The sequence below is a fragment of the Nipponia nippon genome, unplaced genomic scaffold (assembly GCF_047370975.1).
Source record: "Nipponia nippon isolate SJK-2023a ecotype South Korea unplaced genomic scaffold, ASM4737097v1 scaffold_2, whole genome shotgun sequence".
NCBI lineage: Eukaryota > Metazoa > Chordata > Aves > Pelecaniformes > Threskiornithidae > Nipponia > Nipponia nippon.
The window spans coordinates 30,494,441-30,521,135 of NW_028262336.1; the positions used below are offsets into that span (position 1 = coordinate 30,494,441).

Below are 26,695 nucleotides of genomic sequence, written 5' to 3' on the forward strand. Positions count from 1 at the left end.
TAGTCCCAGACCCAGCTGATTGGAAAATAAAAGAAAAAATGCTAATGAACTACATCTTTTCGCTGTGACTGGAGGAAGAGAGGCTTGTAGCTTCCTTAGGTAGTAAGTTATGTAAGGAGAAAGAAGGTTTTAATTTTGAGAGACAAGCTCTTTTACAGTGTGTGAGGAAGCCTCCTTTTGTGGACCTCAGGTTCTGATCCTTTTAGTCCTGTCTCATAAAGTTACCACGGAAGCCCCTCTACCAGAGAAGTATTTTTGTACAGAACATGAGAATTAATGAGCATCCTTGACTCTGCCTTCATGCTTTGATTATGCAGCACCTCTGTATCTATATACTTTTATTGTTTAAGAAGTAAAGCAATGTTGTCCTTTTAGGATTTTTGCAAAGCTGTATGCTTGCAGGGATAGTGGTAACTCATTTATCTGGCAGTTTGCAAATAAACAAGATGTACTTCATTCCCTATTTCTTTGATAGGGCTGCATGTGCTTTTTTCCTTAATAAAGCAAAATACTGTTTTATTAACAGTGTTGTGTGTAATTGTATTTTACACAAGTACCCATTTTATTCAGTGCTTGTTCTGTTGTAAGTAGCTTTCAGGCTATGTACTGGGGGACTTGAGGGGATGTCCTCAAGACCTTTGAATCCTTTTCAGAGATAGCTAGGAAGTAGACTTTGGAATTTCTGCTGTCTAGAAATGACCCAGTATTTCCAAAACTAGAATGAGTCAGTGAAGTAAAATAGGCATCAGAACTTCTGGGATTTAGAGGATTTTGAGTGCTATAATTTGGACTCCTGTGCTTTGTGTTAAATTTGCAATTTCACTTGTCTGTTGAGTAGACAAAATTTTAGAAAGTCCGGAGCAACTAAGTACAATTTTAGTTATTTTCACAGAACATAAAAATGCACAGGGTGGGTAAAATCTTGTGTTTTCCCTTTGTACTTTGTTTAGTCTGCCAGAAATGCTTATTTATTATTAAAACAAGAATCTGTAAAAATAATAATTTTTCTTAAAAAAAAAATTTTTTTTAGACAAGGCCCAGCTACTTGAAATAGCCAAAGCTAATGCAGCTGCCATGTGTGCTAAGTCTGGTGTTCCCTTACCACCAAGCCTGATGCCTTTGTTATCTCAAAAGAAAGACGACAAAGCCAATCAGAAGTCATCAAGAGATACACTAAAGGAGCTCACTGAGGTAAGCGAGAACAACAGTATCAAACCTGAAAATAAGCAAATTGGTTTTTTGTAACTTTTAGGCAAGCTGTCATTCTGTGTGCTTGGTTCACGTGTAAGATGGCTTGTGGTTTGAGCCCTTATTCTCCAGACAGTTTTTTTTAAGTCATGAAAACAGGCTTTTTAATTCCATGGAAATGCATGAAATCCAATTCTTTTGCTTTTTTTTGTTTGTTTGTTTGTTTTTATTTTAATTTTGTAGAAATTGGTAGTTCTCCTTGCAGTCCTGTTAATAAGAACCAAAGCTTTCACTACTGGTTTTTGGTTCTGGTGTGTTAGTTATTTATGTTCTTACTTTTGTTAGTGAATTTTGCATCATTAAATGTTATCTCTGGGTTAAAAATCTACTGCCCACTTAACATAGTTCTATATATTTTAATATGTACTCTAAGATATTTTTTGAAAATTATTGCAATTCTGTCCTGTTGCAGTTCAAGTCTACAAATGGGATGTTTTTGTTCTGATTGTGGAGAAAAAATGGCTACTTGTCCTTTTACTGTAGTAATGCTACCTTGTTCAATTTGCTAATTTGCCCCTATATTTTTTTCCCCCAGAAACTAGAGAATATTTGGAATGGAAAAAAAAAGTGGGATTTTTTTGTTTGGTGTTTTTTTTTTTATTTTTTAATTGCATCATCAGTGTGACAGTCCTGAAATACCTGTTTATCGAAATAACATCTGAAATTAAGCAATGTCTAATTGCTGAAAAGTAATTTCTTAGTTGTGTGTGGGCTAGTGGAAGCAGAAATACTTATTAGTAAAAAAGCTGAGATTGTGCAGACATCTCATGTGGTTCTTCATGTAACCTGACCAAGATCTAGTGTAGCTAGTGCTAATCTGGAAGCCCAAAACCTGCCCCTTCCTTGCCCTTTCCAGTTGTGGGAATCTGTTGGATGATGTTCCTGTTCTGTTGGATCAGAATTAGCCACAGAAGCAGTCTGGGCTGTCGTCATATGGTAGTGTGCCCAAGTGGAGAGCCCTTCCAGAGCCGTTCAGCTTCTTGCAAAGCTAGCTGTATTGTCTTTCCTCTCTGCAATGTAACCTGAAAACTGGACAAACTGCTTCCACTTAGTTGAGAGCCAACTAATGACTCTACATAATACGTTTTGTTGATGAGCTTTCCAAATAGTGCAGGCTTTTCCTGTTGCCTAAAGAACGTGCTTCAGTCATTGTTTGGAGGCGCCTTAGCACACGAGAGTGCAGGAATCTTTTTTTATAAAGACTGATGAGAACAGTGCCATCAACGTGTCTTGATTCTTAGTGATCGAGCTGCCTGTTTGCTCCTTAAATGCCAACAATCAGGTCATCAAACCCAGGTGACTTACAATGGTATGAACTTGAACCAGAATCAAAACAGATGATGGCTTCACTTTCCCAGTATTATTTCCTCAAATATTATGTCCTCAAATGTCTTGTAAGTCTTGTAAGTATACTTTTCATGAATGGGGACATAATAGAAGCATGATACTGGACTATAATGTTCTCAGATGCGTTTTGGACTAAGTTATAGTTGCTACTGATAAACACTCAGTGCAGATAACCATGATCATTAAAGATGAAAATCATTAATTCATCAAAATTTTTCTCCTCCCCTCTTTTCCCTGGAGGCTCTCTTCTCATTTGACTGCAGTATCCCCATAGCTCCTATATGTTTTATATTCAACTTCTGTGGAATATAAAATGGGGATGTCTTGTGTACCTGGCCAATGGCAAAATATTTCACAAGAAATCTGAGATCTTTTGGAGCCATGGCTTCTGACTAGGTCCCTGCACTACCAGTGGAACTTAGAATTAGTAACTATTAATTCTTAGCTTTTCCTGTATAGTTTTGTGAGCTATACTGAAGTTTCTATCGGATTGCAATATGCTAGTTATGTGGGATGCCAAACAACCAGTGAGTTCCTACTCTGGAATGTTTGCAGCCTTAGACACACGTTCTGCAACTAGCAGTGTGTAGCAAGTTTGGCAGTATGCTGCTGAAATCTTATGTCTGTGAAATTACTTGCTGCATGAGCGCCTAGCAAACCTAGGTAGGTGTAATAATATGTGTAAAATGTCAAAAGTGCATATATTGATGACATTGCTAGAAGATTTTCTCAGGTTACACCTCCTGCTTTAGAAAAGAAAAACACTTTTTTGTAAAAATGTTCTTTTTATATGTTTCGGTTGAAAGTCCAGGTTTATTCAGAGCTGTCATGTCCCCTCCCCCCCCCCCTTTTTTTTTTCCAGAAATGCAAGAAGATTGCTCAAAGCACAGATGATGTGATAGTGAACAAACCTCATGTTTCTGATGAAGAGGAGGAAGAACGTCCTTTCTATAATCATCCTTTTAAGCTCAGTGAACCCAAACCTATTTTTTTCAATTTAAGTGTGAGTACTTCTTTAATTTTCAGTGTCTTAAATTGTGGTTATCTTTAAATAATGCAAGTAATTTTATAGAAATTAAACAGCGATTGATAACTTGGTGAAATTGCACTGGGATGTTGTTAAAAGTACTTTTGCTACAATAAGAAACTTGCCTGCGGTCTGTGAAATTGTGGTAGTTCCCATAATTGGATTGAAACTTGTTTTTTTCATTAATGTCTTTGCAGCTTTTAAAGCTTAAATAACACAAAGAGGATTGGTTTTACTTCACGTTTCCATTGCAGAAATGTCAGTCTGAATTTACAAACAGCATTGGAATTGAGAAATGCTTTTCAAACAGCATTGCTTTTCTTTAAAAGACAAGCAAAAACCCCCTAGCAAAATTCTAAAAGCATTTTTAGGTGTTCTAAATAAGATGATGCCATCAGCTTTGTGCAGACTCCAAATCTTGTATGTTTGCTTCTTCAGTAGATCTCAAGTGTTCACTAAAGGAGAAAAAAGTTCTGTTAGTTTTGAGATTTGCCAACAGAGAAGTAAATGCTGTGTTAAGAATGAGGATCACTGATGTTACCTGTTACTAAGAGGTCTAAATGTCCCCTTAAACTGCCTCCTTGGGGGAGTGCTTTTGACTCTGTCAGAGCTTGTGTTTACACTTTCTGGGTATGAGCATGTTGGAGGGAATAAAGTGAGGGAGTGTTTCTTTAAATGCATCTGGTATTTGTATGCTTTGAAGCATGGATTGGAATTTGTCTAGATTTTTTAAAAACAGTTGTATCTTTGGGGTTTTTTTTGTGCCTGTGCAAGTCTGCTCTGATTTTGCAGGGTATAAAGTACTATAAAAAGTATTTCATATGCTAAGTGAAAATATAAATAGCATTTATATTTCTATATACAAATATATATAGCTTCTGGCATAGACGAAATAAGCAGTAATACATATTTACATAAGATGTAAGGCAGAAATAGATTTATACTTTATCTTGTACCGTTAGAAAATGGTATGATGAAACTCAAGAAACCTTGGGATTCCGTACAGGTTCCAGAGAGGGATGTTCTTTAGTGGTTAGGGGCTGCTCTGCCTGTTTTCCACAGTTTTGACCCTTTTAGTATCATTCTTTCCATTCTTTCTGGATTCTGATCTTGCTACCATTCCCATCCATGTTCCTTTGATAGTACAAGTTTACCCAATGTTGTGAGCTGTCTGGCCTTTGTTCGTCTGTTAAAATGAGGAACCTGGCAGAGATTTCTGCGGATTCTTAATATATTAGCAATACTTTCTAAGGAATACAAGCTCATAGACTTAATTTACTTTGAGATTCATGCTGCTATTAAAAAAATAATCAAAAGCTAGAAAAGAAAATGTTGAAAACGGCTTTCTTTTTGTATAGTAACGTGGAGTTTTTTATCATCATGTTGATATCACAGCCAATGATTTTTGCTGCCCAGGATTTTTATTTTGGAGCTTTCCATTATGAAATGCATGTGTGGCAGATTAAGATTGTTCTCTTTATGATGGGGTGGAGGACATGCAGGGAGGTTAATTGTGAGAGTGAGGTTTTGCGTATTTTTGGCTGTTGAAGCTGATTTAAGCGATTTTTAGCTTCTAGCTGTTTCATCTTCTATACTGCAAGTTGTTGCTCACTTGTGTGTTTTTAGGGCTGTGCTAAAATAATCTGTTATAAAGGCTTTCGGTTTGATGTTGGTAAAAAGGATAACCGTTTTATGAAAAATTAATACCAAGTGCATGCAATAAATAATTTCTCAAAGACATGTTGTGAGTATTGTGTGTTTTCAAGTTTTTAACTTTTTCTAATTCTGTTTCTTTAAGACTCCCAGCATAAAACCAGCACCACCACCACAACCAAAAAATCAGGTCAGCCTGTCAAAGGAATTTCCTGTTTCATCTGGGTCTCAGCATAGGAAAAAAGAAGCAGATAGTGTCTATGGAGAATGGGTTCCAGTTGAAAAAGGCAAAGAAGAAAGCAAGGATGATGTTTTCCCCAAACCATCCATTGAGGTAAGGAAGTCAAGGAAAGCATATCATATAAGAAAACCAAAAGCGTTACCTGGTCAGTCTGGTACCAAATTGCAGCCTGTGAAAAAAAAACGCTTACATAGGTAGTATCTAACACTTCAATAAGCTAATTGTCTGAACTGCTGCGGTCTTCAGATTTGGTCACCATGCTCACGTGGGTAATGATGAAAGCAACCCGTACCTGTACTGTGTGCTTTTGTCAACTGGTGACTTCTTTGTCTCAATAGAATTTAAACTTTTGCTTGAAGATGAAAAGCAAGGTTTTTTGGTCCAGTTTTCTGCAGAGGTTAATAGCCTAAGTTGAGACTTTCATAATTATAAATGTAATAATAATTAAAATTGTCCTCCCAATCTTAGAGCAATAACATCGCACTGAAATGTAATCCATTAAAAATAGATTTGAAAGTAGTTTCTAAAACTGCCGTTTCATCTGGATGTATCTACAAATATTTTAGTTTTACAGTCACATTTTCTTACATAATTGTCTTCCATGTGGCCTTCCAGAGGAAAACCTAGTTGTGTGTGTAATAAATTAAAAAAAAAAAAAAAAAAAAAAAGGCAAATGTTTTTCCCCTTGAAATGTCTCAAAAGGATATTTTGTGGGGTTTTTGTAATTAAGTAAATTAAATATTTAAGGCAGATGTAAATTTTTTCAAGTTGATGTTAACCTCACTCCGTCTGAAGACTTGTTCTCATACCTTTCAAAGCATATAAACAAAAAAGCCTTGGCATCAATTTCTGATGAAACAATCTTTCCGCTTGGTGCATTTTGTTTTTCAAGAACTTTCTAAGATTGTACAATTCAGTTCTTGAAGCACAGAAAGTATTTTCTTCTGTGTCTTTTACAGCACCAAAAGCACAGTGAATATAACTCATTCGACAGACGTTTTCACAGTATACCTCAGAGTTTGATGGTCAGGCACCCAATTCATTGTTCCCTCAGTGTAGACGATAACTGCTGTTTGGTCTTTGTCATGAACCACTAATAAGACAAACATTCTGAAATGTTTGTGCAGGATGTCATTCCCAATTACTAGTGTATATGTAAAAAGTCCAGAGCGTAGAAACATTGTATACTAACATTTGGCTGTGTTTTTACCAGGTGGTAAAAAGTCTTGTCCTTCAAATGGTTAATGATACGCTCGTAATTCGGGCGAGCTCTGTAGATGTCTGCATCCAGGTTGCCAACATGCTAGGCTTGTGTCTTTGACAAATTGGGTTAGCTAAGCACTGATGGTTTGTGTATTGATTATGTAGAAGAGGCCTTAAAAATTGACATTGGAGTAAATATATTAAACATAACTTTCTTTCTGTTCTGTCACGTGTATCTTTATAAATGCTTGTAACAATATTGTCTGGTTTTATATTTTGTAAATAAATATTTTTATTTGCATTTACCTTAACTTGGTTTGTGTTAAGGGTGATTTCAAGGGTCATTAGCTGACAGCAGAGCATACCGTCCCCTTGGGTTTGGCAATCCTTAATTTTGAAATACAGGTATACTCTTGTAGTAGCAGAATGCCTGCTTAGTTTTTTAAATGCTTATGAGGACTCTTTGTGGATGAAATGGCTTCCTTTGAGCAAAATAAGCCAGATAAGCTCTCTTGCTGTTGGAGTAGGGTAGTGGGGGAGTGTGCTTGGATCCTCAGGAAGTTTGACATACAATTTACCTCCATTCATTGTTGCTGATTTTGAAATCTGATTGTGACAATTCTGATGCAAGTCTATATTGACATTAAAAAATACGTAATTGGTTTTATTGTTATGTTTTTATTCAAGTCACAGAATTAGTTATGGGAATAAGCAGTCTGAAATGGCCCTGCTAATATATTATGAATTATTTCAATAAAACATTGTGCTCTTAATATAGTTGTTTGCGGTAGTAGGAGATGGAGGGAAAAGTCTTGAGTAATCTGAAGTATCAGCATGTCTCCAGAAGCCAGAGAAACCTGTGAGAAATAAGCTATATTTGAAAGCCTGAAAGTATAGAGTTGAAGTGTTGTATATAAGTTTGGAGTATACACAGGTGACTATTACGCAGAGAAGCCGTCGTGATATAAAAATGTAGTAAATGCATTTGGTCTGTCAGTGGACCTATGAAGTATGTCAAAAATGCCTGCTTTCTGTTGTCAGCCTCTTCCTTCTTGCTTCAATATTTGTGATTTGTGTCTGTGGGGAAAATGTTATTAAAAGTCAGGATTGGAAAGGCAGAACTCGTACAGAGAATAGCATGCTGAACTTGAAACTGTTTTACTTGACTAAATAATAACAACTTTTCATACTTCAAGCAGAGATTTTTTTTTTTCAAGATCCAAAGCTGCCATCGAGTGTCTTGACATAATACAAAGCCATGATGGTCTCCAAAATGGTGACTGGCCATGTGGGGAAAGTGTATGGGAATTCTAACTAACCAGGGTATCTACTAATAGGCCCCAGTCCGGTAAAGCACTAAAGTACACATGTATGTTTAAGTATGTGAGTGGTCCCAATGTGATTTCAGTGGACTACTTTCATGCCTATGTGTATTGCTGGATTGAAGCTTTTGGTGAGTAGAATAACTTTTATTTATCTCCTGAACCAGTTTCACAAACAAAACATTAAAGACTTATTTTAATTCTATAGGGGGAACTTAATTAACACAAGAAAATGTATATTGCGAACAGGCATTCTTTTGCATAGGTAACTCTTGCTAGGTGATTGTGAGAAAATCTTTTAATTCTTCTTGTGCCTTGTTTATGACCTGTGTCAGCTGGGACAATAAACGAACACTGAAGTCAGTTTCATAGACACATAGGGCTTCTAGGATTTTAAGTCTGTCTTGGTCAGTGCCAGATGTTTCAGTAACGATCTTCCCAACGGAAATACTTTTTGTCCTAAGCAATAAAAAAAAAATCCCTCATCTTAAAATAAGATTTAATAGCCACAGTACAAAAATAATTACTTTGTTTTGTGCAATTGTGGACATCCGTGCCTGTCTCTTACTGTTTTTCGATATTTACTAAATTCTTGACCTGGTTCCTGTGACAGGGATTTTGTGGATTAACTGTATTTTTCTGTTAAAATTTTAAATTAGTTTCAGTTTCTTCTACTGGAACTTTTTTCTAGTGTAATGTGAGAGAGGCTAAGGTCATGAGATAGTGCCTAAAAAAAGATACAAGTCTTCTGTAATACAAATTAAAAAAAAAAAAAACAAAACCATTGACTTACTTTATGTCTATATGCCACCTGCTGTTTTGATTATTGAGTTTCTTCTGTGCTTCAAACAGTTCCAGCCCTTTCAGTCTCCACATGCTCATCTCCAAAGAAATTTCACTTGTCTCTGAGCACTGTTCTTTTTCTTCTTTCAAAATAGAATGATCCATAAAATGCACATCATCTGAAGAACAAGGCACAAGTAATTTTACAATAGAGCTGTATACTAGCCATAATTTGTTATATCATTATATCCCCAAATGTTTTGGATTTCTCTCGATTTGCTTTGCACATAGACTAGAGGTTTGCATTGAGCTTCTTCATTTGCTCCATGTTTTTACCCAAATGATTCTGATTAGCATGTGTGAGATAGTTTAAAATTTATTTTTCTTTAAATTTTATTCTAGTTTAGCAGCACAGATCTAAATAATCCTGTCCAAAACAAGCCAATTTTATGAGCTACCGGTCTGGTTTTACTTTTATACAAGTCTGTTTTAGGCTGAAGATTAGGATTTAAAACACTAAAGCCAAGTTCATGGAATACATGTGATTCTTGCTGTAATTTTTTTAAACATATAACTTGAAGTTTTAGTGTGACTTAATAGTAGGGTGCTCATGTGAACAGCTCTGCTGGAAGGTGTTTTGTTTTTTTTTTAAAGTTCTTAGCTAAATTACATTTAATTCTGATGGTTAATAAAATTCCATTGAACAATAATATGCTTCTCCATTTAAGTGTTATACACCAGAACTTTTTGTGACCAAAATAGTTCTCTGAAAATAATTCTTTTGATATTTTGTATATACAGGTGATAATAAATTATCAGGGTGTTTAACTTCAGATTTTGTATTTGTTTAGGAAAGCCCATATTGTATATACTTAACACGTAGTCCCAAGATTTTTTTCACGTTGCCTATTTATATATCAAACCAACTATTCAACGTGTAAAACAACTTTGTAGTATTTGTAGCATTTATTCTACAACAGCTTTTTCCAGATGAAATGGATATTATTGTTGTCTGATGTGTTTTTAAAAATAATATTTTTCTTCCTAGGGCGTGGACATAACTACAGCCATGAATGATCGAGCAATAGCTCAGAAAAGGCTTAATGAAAACACATTTGATTTAGAGGCCATGTGCATGTTAAATCGTGCACAGGAACAGGTATGTTGCACTTTTTCGTAAGCATTTTGATGAACTTTAAAGTCAATGTTTACCCTTCATACCAGCTGATTTGTCTTAAGTATTTAAGTACAGGTTTTTGGAAGCCCAGCTTATGTGCACATGTTTAAAAATTCTGCCTCTATTTTGCACTTCATAACACTGATTTTGAGGATAAGCAAACGATGAACTTGCTAGACTTTGAACTCAGGCTTTAGGGTTAATGTACAAAGACGCTCGGTTTTTTGGAGCATCTGCTTACAAATGAGTGTTAATGAACACAGCCCTAAACATAAGTGAGGAATCATTATGAAAGTTACTGAGAAGCAACAGAGAATTGCAAAGGAAAAATGTGAAAATTTTTATTTTGGTCTTATATTTGATTTTTATTTTGTAGATTGACGCCTGGGCTCAATCAAACTCCATACCTGGCCAGTTCACAGGAAGTACTGGAGCACAGATACTGTCCTCAGATGAGCTGACCAACAGTGGTCCCCAAGCATGGATTAGAAAGGTAGAAGTTATGCAGACATACCTGTCTAACTATCATGTTTTAAATAGCAGTGGAAGTATCGGAAAATGCAAAAAATGTGCCTTAAAAACCTATGGTAATGCATGTGTCAAATACAACAGGTTGAGTTAAATCCTTGTCTTTGAATTGAGATACTTGCTGCTACTGTGTCCATTTTGTTGCGCATTAAGGTGTTGCTCATGACATAGAGTACTTCAATAAGGTGTGCGTCTGGTATTTGAGTCAGATTGGTTTGTATATACTGTTACCTTACACTGAAATGACATTCATCGTGTTGGTATGGTTGCAGTGGTAGGTCCATCACTACTTTCACGGGATTGGGACAGATCAGGCAAGGTTTGATCCTGATGTTATTGAAGTCAGTGATGTTTTGGCATCAACTTCAGTGAACCAAGTCCCAAACTGCCATTTTGTTTGACTTGGTTCTATCTGATTGCTACTTTGCCTCTATTTGTATCACCAGGGTTTTCTGGGAGCCAAAGATTTGGAGTACTAAACCAGGAGTTGCAGTTGGGTTAATAAGTTTAACGTCATCCTACAGAAAATAGTTACCTCTTACTACAGAGTAATACTGGCTTATTTTTCGGGTGTGGTGCGTCATACATACATGCGTTTTGTAAGTTTAATAATTCATGCTTCATCTTTGAAAATGAATACTGAACTGATCCTCTTTCAAGAAGTAGAACTGAGGAATTCAAGCAATATCCACCTTTCAGGCAAAAAGAATAATGAGTTATGGCGGTCAGTCTTGCAAGTAATGTAGTTGAGTATACGCTGTATCTGCTTGTTCTTCCAGAATGCAGTGTTAAGACAACCCTTAAAACTGGTAGGTTAGATTTGAGACTTAGGTAGAATTTTCCATAAAACTTGCTGTAAACTGAACACAAAAGTCTGGAATTACAACATCCTAAAAATAGAAATATTTTTGCCAAGATTCACTAACTTGTTTTTCCACTTTATATAGCCAAGCAATACAGAGAGCCAGGCAATGCAGAGATCCAAGTTACTTGCTAGATGGGAATCTTTTGGGCTCTTCTCAGGATTAATACAGAGCGTAGATGATAAAGTCTTATTTTAACAATTATTAACTTTTGAGATTGTAACAAAATGTTGGCTTTGATGATTACAATAATTGTCCCTGGCAGAGGAACTTAGAAATATAAAGCGCTCAGCAGGGATGTATTGGTGAGAAAAGGAGAGCTTTTTCCACCACGAGGCTTGTGAAAGAGATCAGCAAGCCTAGGAGTGTTCTCCCTTTCTGCATACCTTGAGTGGGTTCCCAAGGCAACAGAAAGGGAGCATCTCTGATCATCTCTTTCCCAAGCCGCCTCTTCTCATCTCGTTTTCATTCCTTGAGGTTCTGTGGTGGTCTTCTGTGCCTTACAGTAACAGGCGTGTCCGCTAACAAAAATGAAGTGAAGAAGGCAAGTGTGCTTTCCTGCTTGTCTTTTAACTTCATTCTGTGATCTGCTTTTAAAAAAACGAAAAACAACAAATGAAACAACGAAAAAAACCAACAAAATGCTTTATAGGGAGAAAACGAGAGAAGAGTCTGGTCTCTGGCTTGTGGACATGACTGCTGTGAGGAGCAGAAGCATATTGGAACATTCTGTTGAATCTAGAAATAAAAGTGAGCTGGCAGAAGCACTTCTATCCTTCCCGTAGCTGTAAAAATGTAGTGGTTTGCAGTAGTAGGCGTCCTCCCTATCAAGCATCATGTGGTTTGTCAGAAAGGAGGCTGCTACTGGAAACAAGAAGAGTTGTTGGGTGAAGAAGATGAGGACACAGTCCTCTTTCCTGCTCTGGCATTCCTCAGCTTGACTTCTTTTGCTCTTTCCAGGTTCCATATTCGCACACACGTTGCCATCAAACTCATGAAATGACAAGTAGTTACAGTCATGCACCCTCTACAAAATGCATTAGGGGCTACACAGGACTCGCCCTGTGTTTTTTAGAAATGGTGGGGCATGTGAAAGCCTTCACCAAACTTAGGTTTGATGAACTTGATGTGGAGTCACATCCTGTGGTTAGAGAATGATTTCGCAGCGAAAAGTGAAGTAGGGATAATGGGTTATGAATGCATGTTATCTTTCTCAGTGACATGAATGCAAACCAACCATGAAATGCAAAGTACAGGTTGTATTTTACTTAGGCACTTGAAGCTGTGTGACTTGGTTCCTGTTAATTATGCAACGTAGCAGTGAAGTCAGACTTGTACTCCCTTTTTTTTGTCCTAAGAAAATGCATTTTAACATTAAAAAAAACCCAAACTAGTATTTTTTTAATTTTTCATCTGCTAGTAGGGCTGTGGAGTTTCTGGGGGTATGTTGTGTGTGTAAATTAATGCACGTTTCTGACTGAAGATGATGTTCACTGAAGGCATTTTGCTTGGGAGATTGCCATAAGCAATTGCCATAAGAGGACTTGTGGACATGCACTGTTTAGCAGAAACAGAGCCCATGTCAGCTAGTTGTTTGTGTATCGTTAAATAAGGAGTTAGAACATGTACAGACATTGTGCTTGACAGAGATAATCACAAAACTAGATATATGTAACAAAACAGAAGAGCGGTGTCAGGAGGGGAGGAAAATTAAAGTACCTGGGGAACTTGTTTGATAAGTGCTGTCTTCACTTTGCATTTCTTGGATTTCAGCTTTTTTTTTTTGTACTTTAAAAATGACTCTGGAGAGGTAATATGTACTCAAACCAAAATATGCCTGCAATTTCAATTTTATCTCAACAAAGTTTTGAGGGAATTAGTTACTGAAGTGGTTAACGTGGCATACTTGAATGATCGACATACCAATTAGAAGTATGGTGTATTTTTCTAAGTAATGTGCTGATTCATGATGTTCATGCATAGGGTTCTGAGCAGTATTCATAAAGGAATAATATGTTGTTAGGTTTCTTGTATCACTAAAACAGATTTATGAACAATATTATCTTTTTCTTTTGAAAAGTGGTTTCTGTTTCAGTTTATCATCATTGATGTAATCAGTTCACAAATATGACTTACTTGTTCTGGAGGTTGCTTCTTTTTTTTCTTTCCTTTTTTCTTACAAAGACACTATGCTGCTGAATAAATGTCAAATCAGAGGAAGTGGTCAAATATTTTTTTCCAAGCAAATTCTGTTGAGGTCTACTTACTCAGACTTTCCCAGACTCACCACTTGTTTCTGGATTTATCAGCTTAATTCTGTAGCCTAAACTTTCTCTCCAAAACAAGGGTTTTTGCAACATTTCACATGCAAAGGGTAATGCTTGGGATCTGTTTCATTCAGCTGTGTTGAAGCATGATGCAGTTTTACTATGGCCGTTAGAATGCTCTGCTTCGTGTAGCAAGTTCTAAAAAGTTAAAGCGTTCCTTCCATTCTTCCACAGTCATAGCGGATGAGTAAAAGTCACGCTAACGATGGAGGTAAAACCAAGTCTTGTGATTGTCACTTGCACAAGGACTGCTGACCTTCTAACAAGGCCACTTACCAAAATACTTGTATTCCTGTTGCCTTATATGACACAATGAGCTTTCCTTGGAAATGAAGGCCACATGGCAAGGCAAAACAACTATATGTTAGTTATATTGGACTGGCTCCCTGTTCAGTCCTCAAAATATTTTTTTTTTCCAGCTATCCTCAGCTTGCTTTCTACTGATTGTATCCAAAAGCGGCAAACAGAAATCCTGAAGCTGATTGTGAGCGTAGTTTTTGTAAGGCATTTGATGGGATTCTTCAGAAAGGTATTCTTCCTCTTGTATCGGGGAAGGAATGTGGCTGCTGCTAAAAGTGCCAGTTTGTTTAATGGAAAATTCAGCTACTTTGCAGTAGTTTTGCTAAAAAAAGATGCTTGTTCCTGGTACTTCACTCAGAGAAATTCTTCGGAGTTAGTCTTAAAGTAATCTTTAAGACAGCCCATTGTGCTGTAGCTGAAACTGTCCACCTAGTGCCTTTAAGGTTTTGTTGTCTTTTGCTTAATAAATTATTGCTCAAAAGAAATAAACCTCCCTTCTGACAGAACTTATGTTTTAGTGCCATGTCAGCATTGTGAGAAGGAATGGGTATTTTCTTTTCTGACAGCAGAAATTGATGATGCATTTTTTAAGATCTCTCAAATAATGATGGCTTTAATATTTTGGATGTTGCAGGTGCTGTTTTATAGATTGTTCAGTTCAATGCTGTATGCTGTCTTTTTCCCAAAGACAGCTGTTGCAGTTAAACGACAGTGACGGTCCAATTTGTATTGTGTTTCAGCAAAAAAGCTATAAAATCATTTTTCAGCTGCGATTTTTTTGTGTTTGCTTGTTTAAGCCCTTAAATGCTAATTCAGGCATTCATGCCCTCCAAAATTTGTTGCCCTAATGTAGCTTTAAAAGAGGAATAGTTTTAATTAAAATTACTAAAAAACCCTCTTAAGTGATCAGGTTTTACTATGTAGCCTTCTTTTTAAAGTGTTGACACAAGAATGTGGCTTATTAGTTGTCTCCATCTGCTGGCAGAATGGAAGTGTGCTTTATTTGGCTGACCTTTCATGGAACTGGGAGATCAAGAGATGAGAAAAATGATATTAAATTTTCATGCAGACTTACTCAAATTGAGATTAGTGAATGAAAGAGAACAGTTATTTTGTAAACAATTTGTTAATTCTGACAACAGTAACCAAATACTTAGAAACGTGGGGGTTTATTGTATTACATACTCCTCAATTTGATATCCTCCTTATGGGCCAGATTTGCAAGGGTACGTAGCTGCTAAATAGTTTTGTGAGACGCGGCCTTTTATGATTTTTAAAACCAAAAAGAAATTTATGTCTTGCTTCCCTGCTCTTGTTAATGTTTCTACTATTTTTACGTTTTCAAATGCAATTACAAACACAGCACTGGTTTTTACCCATACTCTATTAAATCATGGGCTGAGTGACGTTGTCTGTCATTGAATTATAAAAAAATAGTTAAAGAAAATATAATTGTACAGGTGACATTAGAGATTTATTTTCAGTTTATAATTTAAAAAAAAAAACAAACCAAAATGGAAACAAAACTGAAAGAAGAACTTTTTCCCCTGCTGCTGGCCTTCTTTGCTTCTTCAGTAAACTGGATCAAAGTAGGCTTCTCCTGGCTCCTTTCATGTTGGTACCAGAATTACTTCATTCAGCTTTTTAGTGTGATGGGCAAGTACAGCTATTCTGTAATGAAACAAAACTTTCATTTCTAATTCCTTGTTGTTTTGATTCTGTTGTACATGTTTAAGAGTCAGCATAGTGTAAAAAATTCCTGCTAAAGGTACCCTATAGGATTCTGAATTCACACATTAGAAGAGGTGTTTTTAGTAAACTGCACTTTGGAGTTTAGAACTCTCTTTATTTCCAGTATTTGGAATTTGTTCAGGCTCTGATAATTCCTATATAGGAACTCAGGGCTTTGATTTTTAACTACAAATAGCAGCATTTTGATTCTGTTCTCTCCTTTCTACACCACTCCTAACCCCCAAATTAGTACATTTACAGGTGTGATGAGAAAGCTGCGTAACATTAAAATGACCTCATCAAGAAATTGCACTCTGTCATTTGTGAACTGAATACACGCTGGTGATAATGAAACAGATGTTTATATTGAAAATTCTATCATTGCAAAGCAGGTACAAAAGAGGAATCGGAACCCAGGGTGACATTGACTGGGGTTTGTATCATTCTCGGCATGGTTGCCCTTTTCTTATGAGAGGTTCCTGGAAAAGAGAGGGGAGGATGAAAATGGAAGTAAGTAAAAGCCATTCTAGGTGTATAGATTGAGGCAGTTCGTATCGAAGAAACTAATTGTCTCTGTGTACACACACACACTGCATGGTCTGCACCAGTCAGAAAAAAGTTGAACTGGAGAGGTGCACTTAGCCTCTCTATTCTTCCATCAGAGCACTTTGTTATTGAATGCAGCATCCAGTTGCATGATTGATAGGTATTTACTGTTTTAATAGGTAAATATTTGGAAAAGTCCTGCCACAATCTTCAGCAATTTTTTTTTTTTTTTTAATTTTTTAACACCATGTATAGTGGGGATTACACACATATGCATCATTGCATCATTAGTGTGTATCAGTTGCCAATTTGAAATCCCCTTAAAAATACATTATCCTTAGTCTCTGCAAAAGTAAGACTTCTGGCTTTGTTTATGTACAAATCGAAACCAAGGACCTATCAGTCCTTTGTCCAAATCTGGGAAATGCTTACTTTTGCAAGCACAACTCAAAACAAACGGAGGAAAAAAAAAAAAAAAGAAAAACAAAACTTGATCTATTAATTTGCTTTGATAGTAAGTAAAATTTTCACAAAAATACTAGGCATTGTATCATCTAACCTACTATGCGAAATAACTGATGGACTTATCAGTGCCAGTGTGTAAACTTGTATATTTTAAGGCAAGCAATTTTTTGCTGTGATGGAAATGATTGACTTACTTACTTGGGTCAGCGGGGGGGGCAGAAGAGAGATGATAGTTCACAGAATAACCTGTGAACTTTCACCCCTCTATATGGAAACTTGTTTCAGGGTCAAATCCTTGTAGCTGCCTTCTTGCCACGGTCAATGCCAGCCCTACTATTCACAACACTGCGGCCATCGAGGCCTAGGTACGTAAACATTTAAGGAGTTTTTAAAGTTCTTTACATCAAAACAGATTTTTAAAATTTCTGTTTATAAGCTTTCACCATTTAACAACTATTATGTTAATGATGATTTGAAAGAATGTGAAGACTACTGCTGCTAAACTGTGTGGCTAAGCGCCTTTTTTTCCTTTAAAAAAAAGAAAATAAAAACCTGTATGTTTCATGTGGATTTTCAGAGTAGAACTTGAATGTGCAACTGCTGTATAATAAAATGGGGAAACTTTTTTTTTTTTTTAATATATTTAAAATACGCCTAAACACTATGTGAATGTCATTACTAAATGTGCTTGTATTTTGTTCAATAACTAGGTACACTTGGCACACATGTTGCCAGTTAAACAGTTAACACTGCCTCCTTTCACAAGATGAGAAGAGATGCATTGGAACCAAAGTAGCGTGTTTAAAAATGGACGGTTATCATTTTATTAAATACATATGTCTGAAACGGGTCACTTGCCACTTTTGGATTGCATTAGAATTTTCTTAAGTTGTTCTTTTTTGAAAATATTGATTTGTGTCTCGTGTGTCTGCGTGAATTCTGGTTTATACGAGATGTTAATGTATATAAAGCTAAGGTGAATTTTTTTTTTTTTTAATTGAGTCTGTGAAAGGTTGTTAGAAACATTTTTTGGAAGCTCCCACTTATTTTTTAAAACCCCAGTGCTAACTTTAGGACTTGTTTTACTTTTCTTTTTCTGGATAGGATCAGTTCTTAAGAGCAGCCCCTGTAACTGGAGGAATGGGAGCTCAACTGATGAGAAAAATGGGCTGGAGAGAAGGAGAAGGGCTTGGAAAAAACAAAGAAGGCAGCGTTGAGCCTATTATGGTCGATTTTAAGACAGATCGAAAAGGTAAGCCCTTCCTTAAATGTCTTATGGCAGTATAAACTTCTCCTGTCTGTTTTGCAGATAGGCAAAATAACTTTGATGTAGTAAGCTTTTTCTGGGTACAGCTTTCTGTAAAAATTAACGGAATGACGTAGATGACTTTGGTACTAGTTTTTCCAGCCCTGGGTTATGTATATAGGCTTCGTCCTTATGCCTGTGAGCTCGTCCAGACATTCTTTAACTTTCCCTAACCTTCACCTTCCATTTGAAAAAGTGCTTCTCAGGGGTTCTTAAATTGTGGATGTGCTTCAGTTGGATGCAGGGAGAAGGCATGGACAGGGAAATGAGTTGTGGAAGAGCCATTGGGGTTGGTCTAGAGAAAGTGGCTGAAGCAGGAATGGGGCAGGATAGAAGACTGAATAGTTTGATCACTTCTAAAGTGGGTGAAGGACAGAGGTGAGAGCTACAGAGCTGAGTTACTGCTGCCTTTCAGCTGAAGTCCTGACATGAATAGACTGTCATACCGATGTTTTTAGGTCTTCCAAATGGATTCTGTTTCCGTTTTTGTCCATCCGATCTCCCTGCTGTTCCATCTCCTAGTTTGATCCCCTGGAGGCACCTCTGCTCAACTACAATGATGTTTCCCTGATTGTTCCCAAAGATTGCTTTAGCAATCTTTCTTCCTCTTCTTTATATAGTCCGTGGCCACAGGTGGAGAACTGTTGCACTTGTCTCATTTGACTCAAAAGAACTATCCGTTTATTTACAGGCAGCGTGCTGCTGCTTAAGCTGGCACCGTGGTTTATATGATTGGCCATCTCGCCAGCGTATTCAGCAAGAGCTCTGTTCTCAGAGTGAAGGTTTATGAAAATTTTCCATCTGAAATACCTATACAAGTTTAACCATTTTAAATACAAGATGCAGAATTTCAGCAGTCAAGATTTATGATTTAATTGTTCTATTATGCATGTTACCAAAATAAACAATTTAACACTGACTGCAGGAAGACAAATTCTTACTGTTGTTCTCCTAAGTATTTTTTAAAAAATGGGAACCTTTAATATATTAAATAGATCACATCTAATATTAAAGCATGAAAATACTTTGAATTATGGTTTTGTATTAGCTTTTGTCAATTCTTGTAATTGAGCTCCAAAGAAAACAAAGCATATAAGTGCAAATGTTCTGAAGTTTATTTGCAGAGAAGCTATTGGATTTGAAGGCATCTTTAGGTGTCAGTCACTAGTTCTCAATACAGAGATAGTTCAGTATTGCTCAGGTGACCAAGCTAGGAGTGAAAATATAATTTAAACATTTAAATATTAAGAGCAAAGAGGTAGGAAATGAGAAAGCAAGCCTACATTATGAAAATATTCATTGCTTTCTAAATTCTGAAGACCTTCTAGCAGCATAATATGGTTTTATGAATAGAGAAGTGCAACAGTCTCTAAGTACAGAACACAATAATAAAGACATCTTTGTTTTATACAAACAATGACCAAACTTGCTTTTCAGCTGTTTTTCTTGTGTGCAACCTTTCTGTTTAAAGAAAGGGGAAGATACCTGGTGACAGGTGATTGCCAAGAAAATCTTTGGAAAATATGTTGTTACTTCTGCTTAGTTACTGTGATCTTTGTAGATGTTGTTTTGTAAAGTTCTCACTGCTGGTAAGAGTTCCTTCAATTTAGCTTGATTAAATCAGTCAAGGCGAAGAAATTGAAAACAGTCAATTTCAGTATTATTTTCTCAGGCAGCCTGCGTAACGTAGTGATGGATTTTTGTGGTGAGGAGGGAAGAGTTAGCTCTGTTCATTATGTTGCTTGTTTCTTGTCACATCATAGGAAAGAGGCAGTATTGCTGCACAACCTGTGAACATTTTGAACATTAAAAACGTTTTGGTGATACACAGCTGTGTCACAGCTCAAGTTTCCAGTTCTAGAAGTGTGCCCCAGGATGCTCATGTGGTTTCTGGTAGAAATTTCCTTAATGCCTGCAGAACTTGACACCGAAGGTTCAAGGATCAAGCCCTAAGGCCTGAGACAGGATGAGGTCCTCATTGTGCTGGGCTTTCTGTAACAGATCGTTTGCTCTTTCTGTTTCAGAACGCTCGGTCTTCAATAACAACTAGAAATGTTAGATGGAGTTAAAGGATGCCTCTTCTGGCGTGCGGTAGATTCATCTGAAAATACTGATAACCTTAGTAATGGTCGGGCTTTGCTTTAATTTCATAGTTCTTAAATACTTGATTATTATCATATATGCAATCTTATCTGATAATTTCCACAAAAAATCTAAAGGTGTTCTGTGTTGATAAAGAATACTTTTTAAAGCGTTGAGCCAATCAAGTCTGTAATATGGGGAGACAGCTTGCATTATGAAGCAGCAGCATGTTTCGTGCATTACAAAGAAGCAACTGAACAGTGATCATACCTTTATGACGAGTAGCTGAAAAGCTTCTTCAATCATCAGTCGTCTTTGATGCTCAAATGTGTAAAATGCCAATTTTTTTTAAAGTTCTGTGTAGAGGTTTAAAGAAAAGTCCGGAATTTTTAAAAGGAGTCTGTCTGTTACTAAGTAACCAACCGGTTTTTGTTTTGATGGGGTCTTTAAACACATTTTTAGAACTTATCCCCCAAATGAAGTACTATTTCTAGATAGAGGAACAAGCAATTTTCTAAGGAGTCACTGAGTAGGCTGCACTAAGACACGAACCAAAAGGTGGTCTGCTTTTGCCATAGCTTTCCCTTAGACCCTGTTTTTTCCAGACTCTCTGAGTGAGTTCTGTAGTTCTCTCACAGACAGCGTTGAAACCAAACCCTTCCTCAGCTTTGCTCTCCGCCAGCAAATTGATGGTTGTATTCGAAGAAGCTTGGTCCGCCAGCGGAGCTTGTCGGAGTCCGTTGCAGCTTTTTTGAAAATCCCTCTTGAGGTACCAGGGACAAGATGCAGAAAACAAGTGGCAGTGACTTAGAGTGAGGGAGACACAGTATTAATGCAGAGAATGATGTAGGAGATTTTTCTTTTGTGGAAATCTTTGGTTATTTTGGATATAAAATTCTCTAAGGGAAAAAAAAAAAAAGAAACTTTGTTTCAATGATTGTTGTCTGAGGGTTTCATGCTGCTTGAAAAGTCCCTACTTAGGAGCTGCATGAATATTAGGATGAAAATCTGGTAAGGAGGGAAGGATTTTCTTTTAAAGCAAAAGAAAACAAAACGCCAACCAAAAAAAGCTGAAGGAACAGGAAGAAACTGGAAACAATTGCAGTATCTCCCTGTCTTTATTCACCAAAGCCAGGAATAGAAACAAATTGAGGTAAGAAACAAAGTAATATTGAAGGATCGAAGTCCGAGAAATTCTGAAAAAGCAGTCAGGTATTTTGTTTACGTGTATTGAAGGTAATGGCAAATTGAATGGAAAGAAACTTGAGTCACTTCATAAGCATGGCATTTGGGTACTGGCATTTGATACATTTTTGGAAATTGTTACAGTTTATTTCTTACTCTTATAAGATTTTACAAAGAAAAATGTTCAGCTTCTGTGGTTCACAATGGCTTCCGTTGGAACTCGTGCTCTCTGTCTTGACTTGGGGCCCAGTTGCATGCTTTCCTGCTGCTTTATATTCAGATGCGGTTGAAATCATGGTAATTGGGCTGTGAACTTGCCCATAAAGGATGAATATTTGAATACTGTTAAATAAAGAGAGCACGTGTTATAAGAACACCACGGTGTTACTCATACCATAAAATGACATACTGGGTACACTTTTTACTGTTTAATGGAAATACTTCAAATGCTTAGTATGTTAGAGGCAAACTATTAAGATAGTGGATGACTTTTGGGTTGCACAAAACAAACACTGAACGAGAGAATGTTTTTAAGTTTCTCTCTTGTTCAGTGTTTCTCCAAAGGCACGGAAAACCAGGTGTTTCCTGACTTGCATAAGACTACTCAAAGTTTTCTATTACCTGGCTTGTTAAGAGTCTTACTAGAGCAGTTGAGAAGAATGTTAGGTGTGGTGTGGAGGGGAAAAAAATGCTGGATGAAAGGGAGGTTTGAAAGGCTTCTGAAAAGACAGCTGTATGGTGTTTCCGGGTTTCGTCTCCACTGATGGATGTTACTGCTTAACGGATGAGAATACAGAAACCAGGTGGGAATCATAAATGTAAACTTCATTGTGTTTTGTTTAGGGCTTGTTGCTGTGGGAGAGAAGGCACAAAAGAGATCTGGACATTATGTTGTGATGAAGGATCTTTCAGGTGAGACTCTTACTTGTCTAAAAAAATCTCATTTAAAATGATTGCTTTGATAGCGGCACTGAAATCTCAAATACGTTTTCTCTTTAAGGTAAACATCCAGTTTCTGCGTTGATGGAGATTTGTAACAAAAGAAGATGGTCACCACCTGAATTTGTGTTGGTGGATGATAGTGGGCCTGATCATCGCAAACATTTTATCTTTAAGGTGTGTTGGAGTTTCCTTGTTTGCTGTTCATTTCTCCATTAAAGGTGATGTAAATTTATATTTGTATATAAACATATAAGCCACCTCTGGGGTGGCTGAGGACTGCTAAGCGGTGTCTCGATGCTAACATTTCAAAGTCCCGTTTCTGTAACGGCCAAATCAGATCTCTCGAGCACTTTAATCTGTAAATCCATCAAGAAACACGCTGTTCCACTCCTTACTAAAATTATGGACCCATGTGGTATCATATTCTTGCTGTTCACTTGCAGGTGTGGTGTTAAGTCTCACTGCTGGAAAGGCAGTGAGCAAGACTTAGTTATTTTTGTCCTTCGGTTATCTCACGATGCGGGCTTTCTTTTTCACGTAGTATCTTGTGTTAGCAGTTACTGTTTGGAAATGCTTGTCCTTACAGACCAGACGTGGATTTTTGTTCTACCCCGAAAGAGAAATTCATAGAGAACATGCTTAAAGGAGCGCTGTAGCGCTGCCTTGAAACAGAAGTGAGGAGGCCCCTTCTAATGCTTTCTTTTTTCCTCCCTCTCTTTCGCAAACAGGTGAGAGTCAATGGAAACGAATACAGGCCTACTTTTGCCAGCCTTAATAAGAAGCATGCTAAAGCCACAGCAGCAACTGCGGCTCTCCAAGCGATGGGACTTGTACCAAAGGAAAGCATGGTTAATACCACCATGTTTAGGAGTGCCTCACACCGCTAGATATTGTTTTTTATATTGACATTATTTCAGATAATTTTACTCTGCACAAAAATGGTATTTGCCCTTTCATGTTGTAAATACATTGGCAATTCCCACGTTGTAAAAACTGTACAGACACCTTCAGGTTTTTCTTTTGTACCATCAAAATGTATTTAAATCATACTTAGTTTTTGGTATGTTTATATTGTTTACATTAGTGATGTAATTATTTCTTAAATGACTAAATCAGACGACAGACTCTGGAGGCATCAGTAATCTAAACCCTTGTTTTAAAACTCATGCAATTTCTCTTCAATACGGAATGTTAACACTTTCATACTGTTTTGTACTATGCTGCAGTTTTCCCCGGGCTCGGTAAAGCTACTCTTGCACTTTTGCCGACAGCTGGTGAAAGGTGGTGCGGCTTACCTTACTAGTCTAGTGGAGGCTGGCGTGTACTGCTGGACAGATACCGGGCCAGTACTGTGACCCCCCTGGCAACGCGCGCGGTGGCAGCCCTGTTGTACAGTGTTAACACCGCGGCTTCTCGTTGCGTTTTGTTTGGGGGTTTAACTCGGTGGTGCAGCGCGACTGGCCCTACAGCCCGTACTCTAGGACATACGTGATTAGGCAAAAGACTCGCTTTCAAAGGGACGGCAGAAAGTCCAGCAATGGAACCGATGAGACTTGCGATGTAAAGGTGACTCTCCCTGCATGTTCTGAGAAGGGAGACGATGGAGTTGTCTATTCCAAACAAATTAACACACTGCCTGATGTTGATTGTATGAATTTGTGGTTAATGTGAATTTTAAACTCTAACAAATCTACAACTGGATTCGGGGGGGGAGGGAGGGGATAGAATGATGCTTAAATTGTTGTACCCAACTTGGTCAATAAAGCAGCACAAGTTCATAATCCTAATCACTGGTCAGTAAACAGTAATTAAAATGTATGCCAAAAGAACTCTTTGAAGAAACGCACAGTATAAAAGTACGCTTTATGAAGCTTACCAACAGCTGTTAGGGTTGCAGAATCAGTTCTAGTCACGTTTGGTTGCTTTGGACTATTACCAAATTAACTCCTTGGGCTTCAATTTTCCGTAATGGTACTCTGCCCTCAAGGAGGCAGCCTGATCCAGAGTTTTGGCAGTTCGACAAGGGAGAGAAGGTAGAAAACTTTTCCTTCTTTTTTTTCCTCTTTTTTTTTTTTTTAATTTAAGAAGTATTAGTACTTTAGCTACGTGCACTTTGAATTGGAAAGGGCATTGTACACCTCTTGCCAGATTTGTCTGAGTTACGAGCAGATTGCCAGGGTTTATGGACTCAGTAGTTCAGGTGCTTCTTTCAGAAAAGACTTGTTGAGGTCTCTTTGTATTACATCTACTGACCAGAGCTTCGCCTGGGGCAGGAACAAAATACAGTTTGTACGCAGTAAGGCTGCGCTCAGGCCTAAAGTGAATAATGACCTTCGCAACGGCAGTAGGAACGTGGAGGTGAAGAATTACTAGTACCTCTTCTTCCACAAAGTAGGGTGACTTGTGTGTATTCTGTCAACTGTTATATGGAACAAGGTGTCTGTCTTTGCCCTAAGGGGACGAGGTTCAACGTCTCATGTTGTGTACAGCAGAGAAATGGTATTTGGTTCTCCACCACACACTTCCGAGAAATAAAGCCCCTTATTAGTCTGTCAAAGCGCTCTAGAAATGCCTCAGTTAATCTTCATTTTCATGGACGTAGTTGTCTTTAATTAAAAACTTTTTTCCCTTTGGCTTCTCGCCTTCAGTCTCTGACTAAATGTTTGAAGATCTCCTTGCCTCATTTGCTGAACTACTTGGAAGGTGTGTATAAAAACCAAAAGTGAATACGATGGTACAGCAATGAAAAGGTCTACGCTGGGAGAACTGGGTGTTGTATCTGTCTTAGCTGAAGTCTGGCTTTTTGATGTACGACTTAAAGTAATTAACCGGGGATGTGGGAGCAGCTCCTAATCAGACTTTTGTTTAAATACCTGGTTTGATAGAGCTAAAGCATCAGAGATGTTGATCGTTCTGTTTAGTCTGCGGTGTCCGTGTAAGCACTGGTTTCATAGCTGTACAGTACCAAATCCGGGAACATACCATCTCTTGTACTTGCTGTTTTGTTCTTTTTTTGCTCTCTATTCCCCATGTATAATGTAAAGATCCATGTTATCCCACAGCAGCAAGGAGCAGATGAGCTCAATCCCATTGAAGACTCCATTTGAAAAATAACCATTTAGGCAAGTTCTGGATTTGATGCCTTAAAAGACGTGGTACTGTGTGTGGATTTAACCTGGGGTCTTCAGGAAGACTTACAAAAAAAAAAAAAAAAAAAAAAGAAAACAATTAAGGTCTGTAATGCCCTAATTATGACACTTCCTGATTTTAAGGTTTCTGTTTTAGTTTCATTCCTTGTTGTTTAGAATGATATATGAATCTAAAGCTAGTGCAGCGATGTGCTTCTGTTAAATTTGTAAATTTGAATTGGTTTGAGTGTCCTTTGCATGCAGGAATAGACAAGTAGTGATACATTAAAAAGAACAACTAGGAAACACTCTTCTTGGAACCTGGTTATTTATGCAGCACTTCAGCTGTCCTAAAGGTGAATAGTCTGTGACTCCTGCTGATGGAAGACGTGATCTGTTGGGCTGTTGGATTTCCTTTTGCTGTAGAACTGTTTTCCTAGAAGTAACCTTGCTGAAAAGTGCTTCTGACTTCCCTGTCACGCGAGGGAGGAGCGTTTTGAAACAGGTGCCCGAGAACTTGTAGCCAGCTCCCACCAGAACGATTTCTTGGCGGTCTTCTAAGTAGTAGTTTTTAAATAGTTCGGACTGGAGGAGCAGGAAGGTGAAGTTCCTACGCCTTGGAAAATTCGAAATCACCTCTTAGAGTGCAAAAACTGAAGTCTTGATCAACTGCTCCAGTCTCTAGCTCTCCCAGACAAAACGTAGTTGTGATGAAAATTCCCCCATTTGGACAGGTTAAATAAACCTTGCTGCTCTGCAAGTGTCTGGAAGAGCGGTAGTATTTACTGACCATACCTTTAGGCGGCAGAGCAGCAGACGGGGCAGTGCAATGCTGTAGCTTCTGCAGGGAAAGTTCGTTGCAGCCAAGCGAGCTTCAAGAACAGCCCTGAATCCGGGCTGTAAGTAACGGGAGTATGCTCCTGAAATGACAGGCAAAGCTATGGCTCCAAACCAACAGACAGTTTGCAGTACAAGGGGGAGCTACAGCTCAGGTAGTGGCGCAAAGCATGTGATGAAGAGCTTGGTGGTAAATTTTTGAAATTCCACAGTTCCAAACTACAAGGATGTAATTGCAATTCGATTTTTTTTTTTTTTTTTTTTAAAAAAACAACTGCAAGCTATCGCCTGGTGTTAGTGTCTCTCCAGAACTGTAACGTGCTAGATGTGAAAATGCAAACTGGAACTGCAGTTAATAGTCATTATTGTATTTCCCAGAAATAGATAGGCCGAAGCCCACATACCAGAATGGTTATCGGCTTGATTAAAATTGCTTTCCCGCAGAGGCAGCTAC

General features: G+C 37.6%; 1 protein-coding gene across 7 annotated transcripts in view; it reads left to right on the top strand.

The window, feature by feature from the left end:
* SON (SON DNA and RNA binding protein) overlaps positions 1–24,911 on the top strand; it is a 40,801-nt gene extending 15,890 nt beyond the window's left edge. For 2 of the 7 annotated variants that reach the window (XM_087756152.1, XM_087756153.1), the window contains exons 4-12: positions 1,031–1,191; positions 3,458–3,598; positions 5,421–5,609; positions 9,873–9,983; positions 10,378–10,494; positions 17,866–18,013; positions 22,178–22,246; positions 22,335–22,450; positions 23,005–24,911. In XM_087756152.1, the coding sequence (XP_087612278.1) occupies positions 1,031–1,191; positions 3,458–3,598; positions 5,421–5,609; positions 9,873–9,983; positions 10,378–10,494; positions 17,866–18,013; positions 22,178–22,246; positions 22,335–22,450; positions 23,005–23,163 (1,211 nt within the window). In that variant the 3' untranslated portion in view covers positions 23,164–24,911. Of the gene's footprint in view, positions 1–1,030; positions 1,192–3,457; positions 3,599–5,420; positions 5,610–7,936; positions 8,131–9,872; positions 9,984–10,377; positions 10,495–14,138; positions 14,249–16,139; positions 16,261–17,046; positions 17,131–17,865; positions 18,014–22,177; positions 22,247–22,334; positions 22,451–23,004 lie in introns of those variants that run through there. The other 5 variants (XR_015704492.1, XR_015704493.1, XR_015704494.1 and 2 more) reach the window with 5 other exon arrangements.
* The last annotated feature ends 1,784 nt before the right edge of the window (positions 24,912–26,695 follow it).